The 13422-nt window shown below is 47.6% G+C and overlaps 2 protein-coding genes across 4 annotated transcripts in view; one reads left to right on the top strand and one right to left on the bottom strand.

The window, feature by feature from the left end:
• LOC140370223 (protein NLRC3-like) overlaps positions 1-13422 on the bottom strand; it is a 300708-nt gene that overhangs the window by 212129 nt on the left and 75157 nt on the right. The window lies entirely within an intron of this gene.
• vgll2b (vestigial-like family member 2b) overlaps positions 1-13422 on the top strand; it is a 54395-nt gene that overhangs the window by 29170 nt on the left and 11803 nt on the right. Inside the window, exon 2 of the mRNA XM_072457300.1 lies at positions 8756-9107. Coding sequence (XP_072313401.1) covers positions 8756-9107 — 352 coding nt within the window. The remainder of the gene's footprint in view (positions 1-8755; positions 9108-13422) is intronic.

Here is a 13422-nt window from a genome sequence, read left to right as displayed (position 1 = left end):
GAGTGTATAAAGCTCTAAACACACACCTCAGAGTGGTATAAAGCTCTAAAGACACACCTCAGCGTGTATAAAGCTCTAAACACACACCTCAGAGCGGTATAAAGCTCTAAACACACACCTCAGAGTGGTATAAAGCTCTAAACACACACGTCAGAGTGGTATAAAGCTCTAAACACACACCTCAGAGTGGTATAAAGCTCTAAAGACACACCTCAGAGTGGTATAAAGCTCTAAACACGCACCTCAGAGTGTATAAAGCTCTAAACACACACCTCAGAGCGGTATAAAGCTCTAAACACACACCTCAGAGTGGTATAAAGCTCTAAAGACACACCTCAGAGTGGTATAAAGCTCTAAAGACACACCTCAGAGTGGTATAAAGCTCTAAACACACACCTCAGAGTGGTATAAAGCTCTAAACACACACCTCAGAGTGTATAAAGCTCTAAACACACACCTCAGAGTGGTATAAAGCTCTAAAGACACACCTCAGAGTGGTATGAAGCTCTAAACACACACCTCAGAGTGGTATAAAGCTCTAAACACACACCTCAGAGTGTATAAAGCTCTAAACACACACCTCAGAGTGGTATAAAGCTCTAAAGACACACCTCAGAGTGGTATGAAGCTCTAAACACACCTCAGAGTGATATAAAGCTCTAAAGACACACCTCAGAGTGTATAAAGCTCTAAACACACACCTCAGAGTGTATAAAGCTCTAAAGACACACCTCAGAGTGATATAAAGCTCTAAAGACACCTCAGAGTGGTATAAAGCTCTAAACACACACCTCAGAGTGGTATAAAGCTCTAAAGACACACCTCAGAGTGATATAAAGCCCTAAACACCAACCTCAGAGTGGTATAAAGCTCTAAAGACACACCTCAGAGTGGTATAAAGCTCTGAACACACACCTCAGAGTGGTATAAAGCTCTAAACACACACCTCAGAGTGGTATAAAGCTCTAAACACACACCTCAGAGTGTATAAAGCTCTAAACACACACCTCAGAGTGGTATAAAGCTCTAAAGACACACCTCAGAGTGTATAAAGCTCTAAACACACACCTCAGAGTGGCATAAAGCTCTAAAGACACACCTCAGAGTGTATAAAGCTCTAAACACACCTCAGAGTGATATAAAGCTCTAAAGACACACCTCAGAGTGTATAAAGCTCTAAAGACACACCTCAGAGTGGTATAAAGCTCTAAAGACACACCTCAGAGTGTTATAGAGCTCTAAAGACACACCTCAGAGTGTATAAAGCTCTAAAGACACACCTCAGAGTGGTATAAAGCTCTAAACACACACCTCAGAGTGGTATAAAGCTCTAAACACACACCTCAGAGTGGTATAAAGCTCTAAACACACACCTCAGAGTGTATAAAGCTCTAAACACACACCTCAGAGTGGTATAAAGCTCTAAAGACACACCTCAGAGTGTATAAAGCTCTAAACACACACCTCAGAGCGGTATAAAGCTCTAAACACACACGTCAGAGTGGTATAAAGCTCTAAACACACACCTCAGAGTGGTATAAAGCTCTAAAGACACACCTCAGAGTGGTATAAAGCTCTAAACACGCACCTCAGAGTGTATAAAGCTCTAAACACACACCTCAGAGCGGTATAAAGCTCTAAACACACACCTCAGAGTGGTATAAAGCTCTAAACACACACGTCAGAGTGGTATAAAGCTCTAAAGACACACCTCAGAGTGGTATAAAGCTCTAAAGACACACCTCAGAGTGGTATAAAGCTCTAAACACACACCTCAGAGTGGTATAAAGCTCTAAACACACACCTCAGAGTGTATAAAGCTCTAAACACACACCTCAGAGTGGTATAAAGCTCTAAAGACACACCTCAGAGTGGTATGAAGCTCTAAACACACCTCAGAGTGATATAAAGCTCTAAAGACACACCTCAGAGTGTATAAAGCTCTAAGCACACACCTCAGAGTGTATAAAGCTCTAAAGACACACCTCAGAGTGATATAAAGCTCTAAAGACACCTCAGCGTGGTATAAAGCTCTAAACACACACCTCAGAGTGGTATAAAGCTCTAAACACACACCTCAGAGTGTATAAAGCTCTAAACACACACCTCAGAGTGGTATAAAGCTCTAAAGACACACCTCAGAGTGTATAAAGCTCTAAACACACACCTCAGAGTGGCATAAAGCTCTAAAGACACACCTCAGAGTGTATAAAGCTCTAAACACACCTCAGAGTGATATAAAGCTCTAAAGACACACCTCAGAGTGGTATAAAGCTCTAAACACACACCTCAGAGTGGTATAAAGCTCTAAACACACACCTCAGAGTGGTATAAAGCTCTAAACACACACCTCAGAGCGGTATAAAGCTCTAAACACACACCTCAGAGCCGTATAAAGCTCTAAACACACACCTCAGAGTGGTATAAAGCTCTAAACACACACGTCAGAGTGGTATAAAGCTCTAAACACACACCTCAGAGTGGTATAAAGCTCTAAAGACACACCTCAGAGTGGTATAAAGCTCTAAACACGCACCTCAGAGTGTATAAAGCTCTAAACACACACCTCAGAGCGGTATAAAGCTCTAAACACACACCTCAGAGTGGTATAAAGCTCTAAACACACACGTCAGAGTGGTATAAAGCTCTAAACACACACCTCAGAGTGGTATAAAGCTCTAAAGACACAACTCAGAGTGGTATAAAGCTCTAAAGACACACCTCAGAGTGTTATAGAGCTCTAAAGACACACCTCAGAGTGTATAAAGCTCTAAAGACACACCTCAGAGTGGTATAAAGCTCTAAAGACACACCTCAGAGTGGTATAAAGCTCTAAAGACACACCTCAGAGTGGTATAAAGCTCTAAAGACACACCTCAGAGTGGTATAAAGCTCTAAACACACACCTCAGAGTGGTATAAAGCTCTAAACACACACCTCAGAGTGTATAAAGCTCTAAACACACACCTCAGAGTGGTATAAAGCTCTAAAGACACACCTCAGAGTGGTATAAAGCTCTAAACACACCTCAGAGTGATATAAAGCTCTAAAGACACACCTCAGAGTGTATAAAGCTCTAAACACACACCTCAGAGTGTATAAAGCTCTAAAGACACACCTCAGAGTGATATAAAGCCCTAAACACCAACCTCAGAGTGGTATAAAGCTCTAAAGACACACCTCAGAGTGGTATAAAGCTCTAAAGACACCTCAGAGTTGTATAAAGCTCTAAACACACACCTCAGAGTGGTATAAAGCTCTAAAGACACACCTCAGAGTGGTATAAAGCTCTAAAGACACACCTCAGAGTGGTATAAAGCTCTAAACACACCTCAGAGTGGTATAAAGCTCTAAAGACACACCTCAGAGTGGTATAAAGCTCTAAAGACACACCTCAGAGTGGTATAAAGCTCTAAAGACACACCTCAGAGTGATATAAAGCTCTAAACACACACCTCAGAGTGTATAAAGCTCTAAACACACACCTCAGAGCAGTATAAAGCTCTAAACACACACCTCAGAGCGGTATAAAGCTCTAAAGACACACCTCAGAGTGGTATAAAGCTCTAAACACGCACCTCAGAGTGTATAAAGCTCTAAACACACACCTCAGAGCGGTATAAAGCTCTAAACACACACCTCAGAGTGGTATAAAGCTCTAAAGACACACCTCAGAGTGGTATAAAGCTCTAAACACACACCTCAGAGTGGTATTTATTTATTTATTTGTCTATGGGAGTTTTTATTTATTTATAGGAGATCTTCTACTGAAAGTGTTTTTCAGACTTCCTATAAGTGATCTGTTCTTCTGTATCTACCTGCGTTGCACCAATGAAATTTCCCCATGTGGGACAATAAAGGAATATCTTATCTTATCTTATCTTATAAAGCTCTAAACACACACCTCAGAGTAGTATAAAGCTCTAAACACACACCTCAGAGTGGTATAAAGCTCTAAAGACACACCTCAGAGTGTATAAAGCTCTAAAGACACACCTCAGAGTGGTATAAAGCTCTAAAGACACACCTCAGAGTGGTATATAGCTCTAAACACACACCTCAGAGTGGTATAAAGCTCTAAACACACACCTCAGAGTGGTATAAAGCTCTAAAGACACACCTCAGAGTGGTATAAAGCTCTAAACACACCTCAGAGTGATATAAAGCTCTAAAGGCACACCTCAGAGTGGTATAAAGCTCTAAACACACCTCAGAGTGATATAAAGCTCTAAACACACACCTCAGAGTGGTATAAAGCGCTAAACACACACCTCAGAGTGATATAAAGCTCTAAAAACACACTTACTCCTTTCCTTTTGGAAACCTAACTGGCCCTTAATAAAACTCCTCCCCTTCTCGTGTGAAAGAGTCCATCATGTCCCTGAGACCAAAAGAAGAGAAGGAGCGACTGGACTGTGCCTCATAGAGACTATTTCTATTCTGAATGTGGACTATCGTTTATTCACCATCATCATTCTGGACGCTGAGAGGGATTTTGATTCTGTAAACTGAACTTATTTATTTAGTGCTAAACAAATTTCAAATAGTTGATTTAATTATACATAATATTGATGCTTGTATTTGGAACCAATTTCTTAGACAATAAAAAAGAATTCCCTGTGTCACCCCTAACCTGTGGCCGTCAGTGCGCTCATGTTTGCTTCTTTCTGGTTGTTCTAACTTCCACTCAAACCACGACGCTGTGATTAAATGCCATATCATTGGCCCGTTAATTCACTGGTGCAGAATGCAAATGAATTCTCAAGAGAATCAAAATCAAAAGAATTCCTCTTATTGGCAAGGCTCACATAAACAGTGCAGCTCTTTCCTGGACACCTCCACCTCCAGCGTTGGACACCTGTTACTGCCCGGTCTGGACCAGACTGGACCAGCCTGGACCAGACTGGACCTCATCTCAGAGAGGAGCCTTTATTTGGGAAACTGGATAAATCCCCATCATCACATTCTCCCAAAATCCTTGTCTCAGTCTGAGTCTGAGAGCTCCACATGAGATCCACACGTACGGTCAGACTTTCGGCTCCGGCACTCGTCTCCAGAGCTGACCACAGTGGGCTCTGTCCTCACGCCCTCCGGACCAACGCCGCATCCAGCACTCTGGGGTCCAGCACTCTGGGGTCCGGCACTCTGGGGTCCGGCACTCTCGGGTCAGGCACTCTGGGGTCCGGCACTCTGGGGTCCAGCACTCTGGGTTCCAGCACTCTGGTGTCCAGCATTCAGGGTTCCAGCACTCTGGTGTCCAGCACTCTATTGTCCAGCACTCTGGGGCAGGCTTCTAGCTAGAGGGCCGTCTTCCCGTATTTTGGACGGGGTATTTTGACATGTGGACGGACTTTTTCGAGCGCAAGGACGGTGTCATTTTTATTAATACATTTTAGAAAAGGGAATATCATCATTAAATCGGGCCTGAAGCGTTTGACGATAGTCTGCCGTGGTCGGCGCCATGACAGTTGTCTGTTTACAAGTGAAAATTTGCATTCTGCGCGCTGATTGGTCGACAAAATTTGTGTGCTTGGCTCTGATTGGCTGCCGAGCCGTGGTCTGGAAAATGCCGAACCTCCACGACCAAATACCATGTCAAATACGCCCCGATACGCCGCTCCTAAGTGGCATAGTGTGATCCGCACGGCCGAGAGGTGCTGGCAGCGCCAGAGTATGGAAAGTTAAGATGATACGAGAGGCGTACGGGCGCTGTGTAGTCGCCTCCGCGTTAAAAGCGCCGCTTTATTTTGTAAAAGCGTCGGAAAAAAGGTCGTGATAAACATATTGGCTTTCCATAGCAAACATTTTTTAAGCCCCCCGGACAAAATTGTTTGGACGGGGTGTTTTCAAATCCTATCTGCTCTGTTGTCCAGCACTCTGGGGTCCAGCACTCTGGGTCCAGCACTCTGGGGTCCAGCACTCTGGGTCCAGCACTCTGGGGTCCAGCACTCTGGGTCCAGCACTCTGGGGTCCAGCACGCTGGGGTCCAGCACTCTGGGGTCCAGCACGCTGGGTCCAGCACTCTGGGGTCCAGCACGCTGGGGTCCAGCACTCTGGGTCCAGCACTCTGGGGTCCAGCACTCTGGGTCCAGCACTCTGGGTCCAGCACTCTGGGGTCCAGCACTCTGGGTCCAGCACTCTGGGTCCAGCACTCTGGGGTCCAGCACGCTGGGGTCCAGCACTCTGGGGTCCAGCACGCTGGGTCCAGCACTCTGGGTCCAGCACTCTGGGGTCCAGCACTCTGGGGTCCAGCACTCTGGGTCCAGCACTCTGGGGTGCCGTGCATAATGTTCTGCACGCAGCTCATGCAGTTCTTGTTGTCTTGGACCTGGTCTGGTTTACTCCGGTTCAGTTGGGACAAGCCCATTGGGAGGACATGCTCTAAACCCTGGGGAAAGTGGGTCTGAGCTTGAAGCAGGGTAAGTTCCACACAGTGTCAGGTATTAAAACGATAACTGAAGCTTTTTTGTAATCAAACTGCTGGATTTACTGGACTCATTGTCTCAGCCCTAAACACTTTCAATTGAACTTTACAGAGAACTGCTTCTAATAGTAACAATTTAATGTAATCCCATCTGTGGTATACTGGTATATATGTTATTTGATGGTATTATTTGTATACTTTATTCTGCTCCTCATATTCAGTGAACACTGTTGTTAAAGTGATAACTGTAACTTTTTTGTCTTTTAAGATGAAATCAGTTTAAAACACTTGCCACACTCGACTTGGCCAGATCAGTACAACTGCGTGTGTGTTCTTGTGGTGGAGAGCTCACACTGGGACTGGAGCTCTGAGGTGTTCTTGTGGTGGAGAGCTCACACTGGGACTGGAGCTCTGAGGTGTTCTTGTGGTGCAGAGCTCACACTGGGACTGGAGCTCTGAGGTGTTCTTGTGGTGCAGAGCTCACACTGGGACTGGAGCTCTGAGGTGTTCTTGTGGTGCAGAGCTCACACTGGGACTGGAGCTCTGAGGTGTTCTTGTGGTGCAGAGCTCACACTGGGACTGGAGCTCTGAGGTGTTCTTGTGATGAAGAGCTCACACTGGGACTGGAGCTCTGAGGTGTTCTTGTGGTGCAGAGCTCACACTGGGACTGGAGCTCTGAGGTGTTCTTGTGATGAAGAGCTCACACTGGGACTGGAGCTCTGAGGTGTTCTTGTGGTGCAGAGCTCACACTGGGACTGGAGCTCTGAGGTGTTCTTGTGGTGGAGAGCTCACACTGGGACTGGAGCTCTGAGGTGTTCTTGTGGTGGAGAGCTCACACTGGGACTGGAGCTCTGAGGTGTTCTTGTGGTGGAGAGCTCACACTGGGACTGGAGCTCTGAGGTGTTCTTGTGATGAAGAGCTCACACTGGGACTGGAGCTCTGAGGTGTTCTTGTGATGAAGAGCTCACACTGGGACTGGAGCTCTGAGGTGTTCTTGTGATGAAGAGCTCACACTGGGACTGGAGCTCTGAGGTGTTCTTGTGGGTCCCGGCACCTCCTCCACCGGCCCCAGCACCTCCTCCACCGGCCCCAGCACCTCCTCCACCGGCCCCAGCACCTCCTCCACCGGCCCCGGCACCTCCTCCACCGGCCCCAGCACCTCCTCCACCGGTCCCAGCACCTCCTCCACCGGCCCCAGCACCTCCTCCACCGGCCCCAGCACCTCCTCCACCGGCCCCACCGGCCCCGGCACCTCCTCCACCGGCCCCGGCACCTCCTCCACCGGCCCCGGCACCTCCTCCACCGGCCCCAGCACCTCCTCCACCGGCCCCAGCATCTCCTCCACCGGCCCCAGCACCTCCTCCACCGGCCCCAGCACCTCCTCCACCGGCCCCAGCACCTCCTCCACCGGCCCCAGCACACTGCAGGGCGTGCGGTGTGAGCCCGGCGTTAGCATGTGGATTTGTTTCTCTTACATTTGAAATGCCTCAGCAGACAACACTCACATCCTGGCGTGGTGAACGTCTAAGTGTATGAAGTATATTTATTGTTGTAAAAACCTTGTTTGTTTAGCTTTAAATACAAGATGCCAAACTAAAGGTGCATGTTTAAAGGCTGATAATGTAAATAATGCATGATATTTGTCCTTTAACTGATAAATGATAATGCATTTATAACACATAACACTGAACATGTATAGATGGCACAGGTGAGGCAGTAACTACTTATGGAAAAAGAAAAAGATGATAAAAGATGATCTGAGAGGGCGTGGTCTACGTGGAGAGGGCGTGGTCTGCGTGGAGAGGAGGTGGTCTGTGTGGAGAGGGCGTGGTCTATGTGGAGAGGGCGTGGTCTATGTGGAGAGGGCGTGGTCTGCGTGGAGAGGAGATGGTCTGTGTGGAGAGGGCGTGGTCTATGTGGAGAGGGCGTGGTCTATGTGGAGAGGGTGTTTGCTGCGTGGAGAGGGCGTGGTCTATGTGGAGAGGGCGTGGTCTATGTGGAGAGGACGTGGGCTGCGTGGAGAGGGCGTGGTCTATGTGGAGAGGGCGTGGGCTGCGTGGAGAGGGCGTGGTCTATGTGGAGAGGGCGTGGGCTGCGTGGAGAGGGCGTGGGCTGCGTGGAGAGGGCGTGGTCTGCGTGGAGAGGGCGTGGTCTGCGTGGAGCTTCATGCTGGCGTAAAGAGGCGGGACTTAGGGCCAGTCCACATATGGTGATGCTGTATCTTACACTGTAATGAACACAAGGTCAAATGTAAATACTCTTTATTGTCAGAGAAAGAGAAACACAAAGCAGCCGATACAAACATGTGACTGACCCGCTCATGTCCCCCAGGCCCCTGCTGCTCTGATGCCCTCTCACTGCAGGGACCGTATGGATGCTTCCAGGGTTCCCGACGGGCTGCCAGGGGGCCCAGGCTCTTCTTCCTCCTCTTCATCCTCTTCTACTGTCTCCACGCTGTCCTCTCCGACCGTCTCGTCCTACACCCCGGTGGGCCTCAGGTCAGAGGAGGGCCCCAAAGAGAAGGCCGAGGCCCCTGAAGCAGAGTACCTGAGCTCCAGGTGTGTGCTGTTCACGTACTACCACGGCGACATCAGCAGTGTGGTGGACGAGCACTTCTCCAGGGCCCTCAGCTCCTACATGGACGGAGAGAGCAAGAAGCGGGCCCCGAAGCCACACGGGACAGGTACGACTGCTCCACTGCGTCACATCCAACAGCCAAGACAGGGCCGGACCTGCACTGAACTGTGGTGGAAAGTATACAAGTACAAAAGTATACAAGTACACAAGTACACAAGTACACAAGTATACAAGTACAAAAGTATACAAGTACACAAGTATACAAGTACAAAAGTATACAAGTACAAAAGTATACAAGTATACAAGTACAAAAGTATACAAGTACAAAAGTATACAAGTATACAAGTACACAAGTACACAAGTATACAAGTATACAAGTATACAAGTACAAAAGTATACAAGTACACAAGTATACAAGTACAAAAGTATACAAGTACACAAGTATACAAGTACAAAAGTAAACAAGTATACAAGTACAAAAGTATACAAGTACACAAGTATACAAGTACAAAAGTATACAAGTACACAAGTATACACGTACAGCCACTTTCATTACACACAAAACACACAGTACAGCCACTAACAGGAACAAACAACACGAAGATTCAGACAAAACAAACACAAAACACCACCTCAAACACCAACGAATAAAGAATACACACGTTACACACATCAGACAACACAAGAAACACTAAAGAAACAAATAAACTGAATGATTGAGGGAGAGTGGACGCTTGTGCGCCTTTTTTTTAGTATCTAGTTTTTTGACGTCGGCGGTCTTGCAAAACAACTTATCAAAAAACTCTTGCCTTACGCACAAAACACGCAGTACGAGTGCTCAGCCGCTTTGTTATTGAACAGGAAGCATACTGTAGGCCCATTTTGTCTCTAGTTCTTTATCATTTAATACATTGAATTGAAATGTGAAGAACTCAATTCAGAGACACAGATCAATCTGGAGTGAGCCAGGTTAAGATAAGATAAGATAAGATATTCCTTTATTGTCCCACATGGGGAAATTTCATTGGTGCAACGCAGGTAGATCCAGAGGTAGATACAGAAGAACAGATCACTTATAGGAAGTCTGAAAAACACTTTCAGTAGAAGATCTCCTATAAATAAATAAAAACTCCCATAGACAAATAAATACATAAATAAATACCATTGCATGTGATCCCGACAGTAATTGCACATGAATATGTGTCACGACAGCACATAGATTGCACATGAATTTCACAGTAATTGCACATAGGGGGTGACACTCATGGTCCAGCATAGATGTGAATCTAGCCAGGACCCTTCTGTCCCCCACCTCCTGCACCGAGTCCAGAGCACAGCCCAGGACGGAGCTGGACTTCTTGATGACTCTGTCCAGCCTCTTCCTCTCCCTCTCTGTGATGCTGCTGCTCCAGCAGGCCACACCGTACAGGAGGGCTGATGCCACCACAGAGTCAGAGAAGGTCTTCAGGAGTGGCCCTGTCAGGAGTGGCCCTGTCAGGAGTGGCCCTGTCACTCCAAAAGACCTGAGTCTCCTCAGGAGGTAGAGCCGACCTCTGGCTCTTCCTGTACAGTCTGTGTTATGACTCCAGTCCAGTTTGTGGTTCAGATGAACACCAGGTACTTGTATGAGTCCACAAGTACCTGGTGTTCATCTGAACCACAAACTGGACTGGACTCATAACACAGAATCAATAATCAAAAATATATCGTAATAACAAAATAATCGTACCACAGAAGTGTTACTGTAGCTGTATTAGAATTGTACCGCATCAAAATGCTGCAAATGACTGTTTTATACTGTTTTATAGACAAACTTCAGGCCACAAAAGCCCACACAGGCAGTGTTGACACGCAGAGCCAGAGCTCGGGGGTCTCCATGTAGGGCCCGAGCGGCTCGTGTGGAGGTCCGGCTGCCCCAGGCGTCCTGCCTCACAACAGGCTAAGTTTGAACACAGGCGTAAGCACCCAGCCTCGTGCTCGTGTCGCCTTCAGACCGGGCCAGCTCCGCTCCCACTTTGTTCCTCACAGTTACATCGTGTGTGATCGTGAGGAAACACTAGCTCCACATGGACCCTGTTTTCAGAGCCACTGCTAAATATAAAAGTATACGTCCAAAAACACAGACTGGCTAGTGACATTCTGTCAAGGACGAGAGGGACGAGAGTGGGACGGGAGAGGGGGACGGGAGAGGGGGACGCTAGAGGGGGACGGGAGAGGGGGACAGGAGAGGGGAATGGGAGAGGGGGACGCTAGAGGGGGACAGGAGAGGGGGACGCTAGAGGGGGACGGGAGAGGGGGACGGGAGAGGGGGACGGGAGAGGGGGACGGGAGAGGGGGACGGGAGAGGGGGACGGGAGAGGGGGGCGGGAGAGGGGGACAGGGGGAAGAAACAACAGGTGTTGGCAGTGGCCAGTGTCAGAGAAAGAGAGAGAGAGAAAGAAGAGAGGGAGAAGAGAGGACAGAACAGGAGGACGAAAAAGAGAGCACAACAAGAGGAGAGAGAGGACAGAGAGAGGAGAGACAGAACTATGGCCCAGGGTCCAAATACGTCCGTCAGACTCATTGGTCTGGGCCTTAAGGCTTCCTGGTGAACAGGCCCACAATATCTTGAAAAGTAAGAAACGAAGTTTAAAATTCTCCACCATTATAAGCTTAATAACAAACACATCTGAGTAAGACAGATCTGACGTTAAGATTCTACAACCTCTACATGCTGCAGTTAGGTCACATGACACGCAGTGAAAATGTGTCCTTTAATGCAGACGAGTCAGATCTATGTTTCACTGTCGCAGGTGAATATGGACCAGTGGATTCACTGTCACTGCATCCAACAGATCAGTGTGTACCGGCCTCCTGCCGGTGCCAGAGGGCCTCCTGCTGGTGCCAGAGAGCCTCCTGCCGGTGCCAGAGGGCCTCCTGCTGGTGCCAGAGGGCCTCCTGCTGGTGCCAGAGGGCCTCCTGCTGGTTCCAGAGGGCCTCCTGCTGGTTCCAGAGGGCCTCCTGCTGGTGCCAGAGGGCCTCCTGCTGGTGCCAGAGGGCCTCCTGCTGGTTCCAGAGGGCCTCTTGCTGGTACCAGAGAGCCTCCTGCCGGTGCCAGAGGGCCTCCTGCCGGTGCCAGAGGGCCTCCTGCTGGTGCCAGAGGGCCTCCTGCTGGTGCCAGAGGGCCTCCTGCTGGTTCCAGAGGGCCTCCTGCTGGTGCCAGAGGGCCTCCTGCTGGTTCCAGAGGGCCTCCTGCTGGTGCCAGAGGGCCTCCTGCTGGTGCCAGAGGGCCTCCTGCTGGTTCCAGAGGGCCTCTTGCTGGTACCAGAGGGCCTCCTGCTGGTGCCAGAGTCAGTGTGTGGAGCAGAACTACTTTCTCCAGCTGAACTCAGACAAGACTGAAATCATCGTCTTTGTCACAGAAACAAAGAGAAAGTGTCAGCGTCGCCTCCAGAGTCTCGCTCTAAAACCTACAAGTTATAGATGTGGGGGTGGAGTTCCAGGATGATGGCTGTAGCTCAGTCAGGACTGTCGGGCTGTGGTTGAATCCATTATGGAGTTCACCTGAGATTCAACATTTCTGCATGGGAGCAGATATATAATGAATTTGGACAATTATTTATTGAAAATGTATAAGAAAATGTATAATAATCCGGCCCGCCAAACATGCCAAGTAATATAAAAATAAATAAAAATGCCCTTAGGCATCTGTCTGCACTTGAGTCCTTAATAAATATGACGTGAAAGGAATTAAATAATAGATTCAATTCTATATTTGACAGAAAAGTGATATTTTATTTGATATTAAATTGTTTTTTTCACACAATGATGGCGGGCCGGGCCCTCCACTACTGGCCTGGATTCAAATATGGCCCTCGGAGGAAAATAATTTCCCACCCCTGTACTAAACTGAAGTTGTTGATCTGATTTCAAACCACTCTGAGGAAACCCTTGTCTGTTAATAATACATCTAGTCAAATGAATTCATAATATAAGAAAAAGGTTCAGTTGTTTCATCTGGACTCAGTTTTAGAAAAAACAAGACGTTACGACTCTCATCCAAGAGTCATTGTCAATCTGCGAATTTAGACCGGTAACTCCTGGACCAATGAGGGACGACACCCACATACATAATATAAGGTCGATCGATATCTGGAGAGAGATGAATCCACCAATATACACATTTTTCAAATAAACTACTTTTTTATTTTCAATCAAGATGGGTTGAAAATGACATAGTCAGACATAAGTACAATAGATCTAAGTGATCGTGCTCCTGTTTACATCACTGCAGAGTTAGAACGGGGGAAAAACACACTGTGGAGATGATGACATAGGGTTCTCTTTGGCCCTTGTAATGTGACAATGTATTTTCCTTATATTCTCTATCCTTAAACCGGTGAAAACGCTCAGGCTGCACGATGGGGTTACGATCACTTGTC

The sequence above is a fragment of the Eucyclogobius newberryi genome, unplaced genomic scaffold (assembly GCF_026437365.1).
Source record: "Eucyclogobius newberryi isolate DKJ021-1_F unplaced genomic scaffold, fEucNew1.0.hap1 SCAF_21, whole genome shotgun sequence".
In the NCBI taxonomy this organism is placed as follows: domain Eukaryota; kingdom Metazoa; phylum Chordata; class Actinopteri; order Gobiiformes; family Gobiidae; genus Eucyclogobius; species Eucyclogobius newberryi.
Note: the sequence above shows the minus strand (reverse complement) of the source record. Positions and strands in the feature narration are given on the sequence as shown.